We start from the raw sequence: 9,013 nt of genomic DNA on the forward strand, positions 1-9,013 counted from the left end.
CTTGGATAATTTGAAATGCAGCATGGAAAAGTAGCATGTACACACTGTGCTAAAGTTCGCGGATAAAAAGAAGTTAATTTTAGTTTGTTTCGATCGTGTTACTGTCTAAAAGGTGAATTACAAAGAATCACACGATAGGTAAACAAACTACAACCGAGTTCAGAGAACCCATACGAATCAATCACAAATACGTTCCAGCTGGAACTATGGGTCTTTCACAAATCCGAAAAGGAGAGACTACACCCTGTAATTTTCGGAACATTCCACTTCCTTTTGAATAAAAGGCCTCAGCGGAGCGGACTTGTAGATCACAAGCAGAGCGTTGAAGAAGTAACGGTGCACCGTAACTCTTCAACGCTTATCTGCTTGCCGTAGATTCCTAGGACCAATACGTCACATTGTCGACAGCAACTAAAAAATTGGACAATATGGGAAAAATGCCGTTTCTATATTGCATTTACTACCGCCATCTTTCCAATTGACAAAAGAAAAAATACGCACTTAAACCATTCAAAACATAAACAAGAATGACTCCGGATGTCCGGCATGAATCTATTATTCACGAAGCCAGAAACATCGAACGAGACTCAATATTTTGTAATCAGGATTTTATCACTGTTTTTTTTTTTTCAGGTCTTGTTTCACTTAAAAGATTTCTCTACACTAGGTCTTTAACGGACTCGTAATCTAGGTCAATTGTCGAAAGCCTACGCCTCAGCAAATGGATGGGAAACTCTGCAGTTACTGTAATCCGTCATAAAAGTGAAACGGTATTTTTCAGTTTCGTTTTCAAATGTTGAACCTTGGTGACTGATAGCACTTAGAGTGGCATGTGCAGCGATAAAAATATAGCTAGAGTGGAACTGCGCCACGAAGCGCTCACTGATTGCATTTCGCGTGGCCGGAAGCGAAAACTGCTGTTTGTTTTTTTGCGACCCACCCATTACCCATCAAAGACCCATCTTGAATCACTCATTCCTCCTGACGTGACTAAAATTTTATTGTATGGAACGAGAAAAGTCGTAGCGAAACGAAGGACCCATTAGATGGCTTGGTGAAAGTGTCAATTGTATTACCTTGAACAGTTGTCAACATTCGCTTGGATTATCTAACACTAGGCAAAATGAATTCCTTCCTTGTTGAAGGCGTGAAGTAATCTGCAAAATAAATGCGAAAAGAGGATGAAATGAAGCCCCGTCATATAAATTAAAGCTACGCAATAATGCCTTACGCTATAAAGTCATCCATGTCCATGGTTCTTGCACGCTTCTGGTCGAATTTACTTTCCACGAGAATTGCCTGGGTTTTGTCCTTCAGGCTGAAATTTTCCGGGATAACCTTTTGGCACAAAAAATCGCATGTCAAGATCATTCACCTTTTCACGAAAGGGGAAATAAAAATGCATACAATATTGTGCAAAGATGCGTGTGTCCGATAATTTTTTTCGAGTACTGTGACAACGGACGTGTGCTTAAATAAGGCACTCATAGTCTGATTCTTCCTCAAGAAGCCAATTCTTACTAGACCGTCCCATTCCCGGAAATTTATAGGAGGCGCTGGATTCTTCGGCTCTATTCTTACGACGCTCGATTCAACTTTTGGAGGTGGCCGAAAGTTATTTTTTCCAACCTGAAAGAATGCAAAGGAAATTATTAAATGTGTTTTGTGATTTTACCAGTTAAATTATCTCACCTTTAGAACATGATCTACTTTGGCAAGTAACTGTGTATTGACTGACAACCTGCAATAAAGTTTATCACCTGGTTTGGCAATCAAACGTTCAGCAAACTCCCTCTGAAACATGAGTAATGCACAGCGAAACATAGGTCTGTGCAACAACAATTTGAAAACAAATGGGGAGGAAATTTGGTAGGGCAAATTGGCAACACAAACATCAAAGAAAGGTAACTCTGTTTTGAGAACATCTCCAACCATAATATGGAGTTTGGGTTGAAGGTGTGTCCCAAGAACACGCTTTTGTAATTCAGCCACCATCCGAGGGTCAACTTCACAGGCCACTACCTGCATGCATAGAAAAAGAATTCAATAAGTTTGAAAAAAGTCACACAATAGGCACAATTTATACCCGCTTTGATCTTTCAAGAAGTTTCACTGTCATGTTACCAGTACCAGGACCAATTTCCAGAACTGTATCAGTGGAGCGCAGGGCAGCCTTTTCAACCATACTCTCTACAATTTTGGGGTTCTTCAAAATATGTTGACCAAGACTGGTATTGAAACGAAGGCCTTGAACTAAGAGGGAAATAGTTATGTTTACATGGAAATTGTTGTGTTTTGAAGAGTAGAAACGAACCTTCTTTACTGGAAACCTCCTTCCTTCCAGACTTTTTTTCTGTTTTAACTTTCGGCATGATAACTCACACTGATGTTCGAAATTGGTAGGAATTGGTTATGTTTTTTTAATTGAAATTCACAGAGCTGCACCATGCAATTCACAGACTGAACACGTGCTGTCATATATTGTAAATGTAAAATTTCTATGCGACACTTCTCTACCTAGCGGTAAAGTTTTATAACTTTCAAGTGTTGTCGATTAGTTGCGTCAGGTGGCATCTGTGCTCAGTGAAGAAATCGACCAAAATGTAAAAAAGAGGATTAAAAAAGAGGATTTTTAAAAATATGCTGCTGAATAATTGGTAATTTTATTAAAATAACCTCACGTGATGCTTATTTAAAGGGAAAATGTGGTTTTAATCAAAATTTCACTTTTACTGAGATGTGAAATGTGATGACTGCTAAGCGAAAGCAGCGGAGTCCGCATTATTTGCGGAAGATTACATCAGTATTTCAGTTCAGTTACATATCATCTTATATTAGTATGCGCTGAATCGACGTTCTTTTTTCGACGATTTTAATATTTGATTACATTAAATTACACATCACAGTTTAAAGGCTAATAAATAATTTTCTCGAGAAAAGGCCGAAACTACATTATAAGCAGCATATTTCCATTAGCTTTTCATTAGAAATGGGGTATCAGGGTATCATTTTGTTTACAAACAGTTGTTTGAACTGCTGAAAATTTTCCAAACAAACATCACTTTTTATTCTTTATAAAAGATCCAAGAGTTGTAATCTTATGGCGATATGGTTCATAACCATGACAGTTCGAACCCTCCAAGGGCTAATAAACAAAGTCCATAGTCCACCAGAACGTTAAATTTCTGCGAAACGGTCGCTAAACATTTGGATTTTTAATCGTACGTCTCAATCACGTTAGGATGCAAAAGTTGAGCACCAGGAAAAGCAAATTTCCTTTTTTTTTTCTTTTTCACGGAGATATTTATAAAACCCGTGCCGCTACAAGAGCGTCTCATTATACAAAATACACAGAAGTCTGGGCTCTCTCTCTGCGGGTCGGTGTAATTCGAGACCACTACTGGCAGCGCCGTCCAAAAAAATTCTGTTTTCTTTAAAAGCTTTGATAGTCAACTCGATCGTTCCATCAACTTTGTGATTCTCTTTAATGCCATTTCTTTTGTGTCGAGGGCTAGGAATTTGCATGTATTTTTGGTTGCTTGACTGATGATTTTTAAACTATGGCAGCGTGAATAATTTATCCGTTGCTGGCGTCGCCAGACCCCTGGCTCTGCGCGTTAGTGGTAGCAATTTATTTTTAGAAGGGTCGAGGGGGTAGAAGTAGAGACATCCTGGTTTTCCATTTTGTATGACTGTGAGTCTCTCAACCTTGTTTTCTCCGCTCCCGTCACAATCTCATTTCTGAGAGGTCGTTGCGTTCAATGCAAGTCCTACCTCCATCGTGCAACTGTTGACTCACGACAATCAGCGTCGCCGAAGCCATTGTGTTTTCCCACGGATGTGTTTGTTCAACAAACCCACAATTTGTGACGAGCCAAAATGTTCAAACTCTTAGCTTCAATCGTGTTCGCCATAACATGGATTTCAATGATTCAAGTGGAACCAGTCGACGCTCTTCCGGACGTTATCTACCTGGGTAAGTTAGACTGCATTCACGATTTCATTTTGAAAAAAAAGTAAACCGTATCATAATTGAATTTCCCCTCAAAATAATAAGGTGGGTTATTTGACACCACGTCTGATCCCTCACTGGATATGGCTTATCGATATGCCATGAAAATGGTCCAAGCTAATCGACAAATTCTGCCCCGCTCACGGTTATCCCGCGTTCCACTTGGTTCCGGCAACGTCGAATTCTTACCACCGAATGATTCATTCATTGCATCAAAAAAAGGTTGAAATTCAAATGTAGTACATGACTGTCTTTTATTACTTATTTAGCAACATACAATAAATCCCATTCAGTTTGTCAAATGATTCGCTTTGGAGTGGCTGCTATTATTGGTCCACAGTCGGAAGCGTCAGCTGATCACGTTCAGTCCATGTGTCAAACGATGAAAATCCCGCACATTCAGACCCATTGGGATCCTAAACGATTGACTGCCATGGACGTCATGAAGAACGGCGACCGGAATAATTACGCCGGAAGGAATAGCAACAGTCCGCTGTCTGTCAACTTGTATCCCAATCCAGCATCCGTCAGTCGAGTGCGTATATATCCGTTTTTTTTCCATGCGGAGGTGATTGGAAAGTTTGAAACCATCTCCGATTTGTTACTTTCACGACAGGCCTATGCAGATGTAATCAACGGGTGGAAGTGGAAGACTTTCACCGTCTTGTACGAAGACGAAGACGGATTGATTCGACTCCAGGAACTTTTGCAATTGTCCATCACACCGGGTTACAAAATCATTATCCGACAACTACCCGACTCGGACGATTACCGGTGAGATTGAATATGCGATGTTATATCTTACTTGCTGGGTGATGTAATGCACGTATTTATTTATGTTTTATAAACCAAAAAACCAGACCCCTGCTGAAAGAAATGAAAAAGAATGGAGAGCGTAACATTGTTTTGGATTGCTCACAACTCAGTCGAGTGTCGGAAATCCTTCAGCAAGCGCAGCAAGTGGGAATGACTACGCTGGCTCAATCTTATTTCATCACATCGCTGGTAAAAAGCTCAGTTGAAAAGAAAAGAAAAATCTTATTTCTCGCAATTTAAAATTGACTCGATTAAATTCGGAAAAAAAAGGACATGCACATTTTGGATTACGATCAATACAAACAAGGCGGAGCCAATATCTCGGGTCTTCGGATGGTCGATCCTCATCGAAGGGAAACGGTCGACGTCCTCGGCAAGTGGAACAATTGGGAGTTGAGCGCCGGCAAGAGCCTGAATGTCACCGAGAAAACCCTGACGGTATATTATTATCAATGTGATCATTTTTAAATAACCCATGCGAATAAAAGGTCTGATCTGATTTGATTCCATCAGCTAGAAGCGGCCTTAGTCTACGACGGTGTCCAGCTGCTGGCCAAAGCGTTACACGATATGGGCAGAAGCCAGGAAGTGACGCCCAAATCGTTTAGCTGTGACGGAATCGATACCTGGGCTCAAGGAAACAACCTAATCAACTTCATGAAAACGGTATAGCCTATAATCAATAATGGTGTAGACTATAAATCTTTTAAAAAAAGATGCGCAATTCTCTTTCTTGAAAAAAAAGAAAGTATAAATTGTTATTGGTTCATGTTTTCGGCAGACTGAAATAGAGGGACTTTCGGGAACTATTAAATTCGACTCGGAGGGATCACGCTCCAATTTCCATTTGAGCATCGTAGGTATAATCAAGTGACGTTCAAACCAGACGTATAGCCAGACATTTTGTGTGTGGCAATAAATATATCCAAGTAACCGAATCTATACACACACATGACTGACTTGCTCCCCCCAACCACCCCCAGAGCTTCAACCAGATGGTCTGACGGAGGTGGGGACGTGGAACTCGATTGAAGGACCCGATTTTTTCCGACTCCGATCGGATGGACAAAGTTTGATCCAAGAAAGTCTTTTCAACAAAACCCTCGTCGTCACCACCATTTTGGTGAGTTTTTAATTTAAAAACAAAAATTTAATGCTTTTGTAATGAAATGAATTTGGTGTGGGCAGAGCAATCCGTACTTTATGATGAAAGAATCGGATCAAATTTTGGTCGGAAACGACCGGTTTGAAGGTTTCGTGTTCGACATTATCGACGAAATCAGCCAAATGTTGGGGTTCAATTACATCTTCAAATTAGTTGACGATTCCAATTGGGGATCTCTCAACAAAATCACCGGCGAATGGAACGGAATGATTAGAGAACTCCTCGACGGAGTATATTTATAGATAAGATTTTCATTCAAGTGTAAATACTATAATTATTTTGATTCATTACAGAAAGCTGATCTGGCCATTGCCGATTTAAGTATCAATTACGACCGAGAATGTAAGGATATAGCTATAATTATAACATTACAAAGATGATGCACTTGTAAGAATTTCTGATATTTGTACGAGGTAGCTGCTGTCGATTTCACCATGCCATTCCTAAACACCGGTAAGCAGCAGCCGTGTAATGGTTATATGTAAACTGTTCTGGTATTTGTATATCAATACGCGTGGTTTACGGTTTCGTTCAAAAATGCGTATACATATAGCCACCCGGTTGCTATGAGGTTTCTTATTGTTATGAATAACCACAGGAATTAGCATCTTGTATAAGAAGCCACAGAAGAAGCCCCCCAACTTGTTTTCTTTCCTCTCGCCGCTCTCGGTCGAAGTATGGATCTACATGTGCACAGCTTACCTGGCCGTTTCGTTATCCATTTATGCCATGTCAAGGTAGTATATATCATCCTTCAACAGAAAAAATTAAAAACTGATATCTCTACTATAAGACAATATGTTGTGGTTTCAAATTCGACATTCTTGACTTGTAGAATTACCCCGTACGAGTGGAACAACCCACATCCGTGTCGACAGCAGCCGGACATTTTGGAGAACAACTTTACCATTTTGAATGCCATGTGGTTCACTATCGGATCTCTGATGCAGCAGGGTAGTGACGTCATGCCCAGGTGTAATCAGATATCCTTTCTTATAATTACAAAGTGATGATGTAATAACGTATACTCACATTCTAGAGCTACATCGACTCGTATGGTTGCCGGACTGTGGTGGTTCTTTACACTCATCATGATTTCATCTTACACGGCCAATTTGGCCGCTTTCCTCACAGTCGAGCGTATGGATTCGCCAATTTCTTCCGCCGAAGATTTGGCCAAACAGACGAAAATCAAATACGGATCGGTGGGATCTGGATCCACCTTGGATTTCTTCCGGGTATAAATATATTCAAATTGATACTTAATATTACCTAAACTTAAATTAACATTTTTTGTTATCGTGTGTATAGTATTCCACTCTGCCGACCCAGCAGCGGTAATAATAATCCAACAAATATGCTTCTTATCATTATGAGACATTCCGAAATGGCTCAAAGTTATTTTGTGTGGTGGTCTCCCCATTTAGAATGTGGACATTTATGGAAACGACACGTCCCAGCGTCTTCGTCAAAAGCACAAAGGAAGGAGTGGAAAGAGTGCAGCGTTCCAACGGTCAATACGCTTTCTTCATGGAATCGACATCCATTGAATTCTTCACCGAGAGGCGATGTGATCTGACTCAGATCGGTTTCCCCATGGATTCCAAGGGTTACGGAATCGCCATGAGACCCGGTATACACTATATTTATTCAAATAATGCGTCTGACCAACCAGCAATAGAAAACAATGGCAGCACATTATATTATTATCCGCACTTCGTATTTTGTTTTTATTTCCGTCCAAAAGGATCGCCGTTTCGAGCTGTCCTCAGTCAAGCCGTTCTGAAAATGCAGGAAACCAATCGCTTCATCATTTTGAAAAAGAAATGGTGGACAGAGATGAGAGGAGGAGGAGCCTGCAAAGTCAGTCGAGCGGAAATTTGATTTGATTTTTCAAATTTGGTATAAGACAGACAAAAATAAGACGTACAATTCTTAACAGGACGATGGAAGTAAAACGGCCGCCAGCGCAGCCGAACTCGGTTTGGCTAACGTGGGTGGCATTTTCGTCGTCCTCATTCTCGGCTCTTCGGTGGCCCTGCTGATTGCGCTGGGCGAATTTGTATGGAAATCACGCAAGCTGGCTCTGGACGAAGTGGACGGAGGCGAGGGCAGCGTCTGGAAGAGCATGATGTCCGAATTGAAAATCACGCTGGATTGCTCCAGCGATACCAAACCCACACGCTCCACACGCTCGCTAACCAATAACTCTTAAATAATAAAAAATACAATGTCGTTATTAACGAGGGTGTAATAGTACAGTGTGTGCAACGAATAGGAAACATTTGTTTATAGCTTTATAGAAAAGAAATGTAACTCTATATGATAATAACCGTCTCGTATTTTATGTGATTAGTTGAAGAGATGTAATAGCAGCAGGACATAATCCCTTTTGATTCTGTCTCTTAACATTTTGACCTGAAAGCCAGCACTGCTGTAAATCACATTTCAAGTCCCGTGTATTATCAATGTGAAAAGGATTTTAAAAAACTGAAAGTTTGGAATCGGATGATGAATTTGACATCTGCTGTTTGGTGCTTATTTACCCCGTGAAAAATAAGCCCAACGGGTTATTACGTTCTCTTATAGAACTACACGAAATTTGGTTATTATTTCGGTTTGTTGAATTGTAAAAATACAAAAAGCCTTTTGAGCGAGATAGAATTTGTTATTTGACGCTTGAATGGTTCCTACTTTCCATCAGGTAGATGTCGTGAATTATTTTGTTATTTATTTAAAAAAAAAAGACTGTGAAGGAAAAATGGTAAATGTCTTCCACTTGGACTGAAACGTTTTATCTTACGGAATGATTACCACCGAGAATCTATATTAAAAACCAGCTAAATCTCTCTCTCTCCTCTGAAAAAAAAAGAGAAAACTTTTTCTTCTTTTCCGAATGGGAGATGCGTCACAAGTTTCAATTTGGATCGGATTTTCAAAAAAAAGAAAAAAACCAAATTAGGTCACACACTCCCGGCTATCCCGCGCGATTATTTAACCGACGTAGTGAGCTGCGACCA

At 40.2% G+C, this 9,013-nt stretch overlaps 2 protein-coding genes across 3 annotated transcripts; one reads left to right on the forward strand and one right to left on the reverse strand.

Moving 5' to 3' along the window:
• Positions 1-7: 7 nt before the first annotated feature.
• On the reverse strand, positions 8-2,722 carry LOC124210567 (probable dimethyladenosine transferase). Of its 2 annotated transcripts, XM_046608709.1 has the most exons (7): positions 2,315-2,489; positions 2,087-2,253; positions 1,693-2,022; positions 1,408-1,629; positions 1,232-1,338; positions 1,077-1,157; positions 8-411 (listed from the first exon to the last, which is right to left on the reverse strand). In XM_046608709.1, exons 1-6 carry the CDS (start codon positions 2,370-2,372, stop codon positions 1,115-1,117), a joined length of 927 nt encoding a protein of 308 aa, XP_046464665.1. In that variant the 5' UTR covers positions 2,373-2,489; the 3' UTR covers positions 8-411; positions 1,077-1,114. The 2 variants fall into 2 exon arrangements, with proteins under 2 accessions (XP_046464665.1, XP_046464664.1); XM_046608708.1 differs by lacking the exon at positions 8-411 and having other exon boundaries at positions 1,048-1,157; positions 2,315-2,722.
• Positions 2,723-3,355: 633 nt separating this feature from the next.
• LOC124210568 (glutamate receptor ionotropic, kainate 2-like) lies at positions 3,356-8,652 on the forward strand. The gene is made up of 19 exons (XM_046608711.1): positions 3,356-3,976; positions 4,058-4,234; positions 4,306-4,547; positions 4,629-4,786; positions 4,873-5,017; positions 5,099-5,266; positions 5,342-5,494; positions 5,610-5,688; positions 5,812-5,951; positions 6,017-6,223; positions 6,287-6,335; positions 6,411-6,446; positions 6,592-6,730; positions 6,829-6,966; positions 7,033-7,231; positions 7,305-7,330; positions 7,421-7,626; positions 7,741-7,856; positions 7,936-8,652. The coding sequence occupies exons 1-19, from the start codon at positions 3,880-3,882 to the stop codon at positions 8,206-8,208; spliced, it is 2,748 nt and encodes a 915-aa protein (XP_046464667.1). The 5' UTR covers positions 3,356-3,879; the 3' UTR covers positions 8,209-8,652.
• Positions 8,653-9,013: the final 361 nt, after the last annotated feature.

This window comes from Daphnia pulex, chromosome 2, assembly GCF_021134715.1.
Source record: "Daphnia pulex isolate KAP4 chromosome 2, ASM2113471v1".
Lineage (NCBI taxonomy): Eukaryota > Metazoa > Arthropoda > Branchiopoda > Diplostraca > Daphniidae > Daphnia > Daphnia pulex.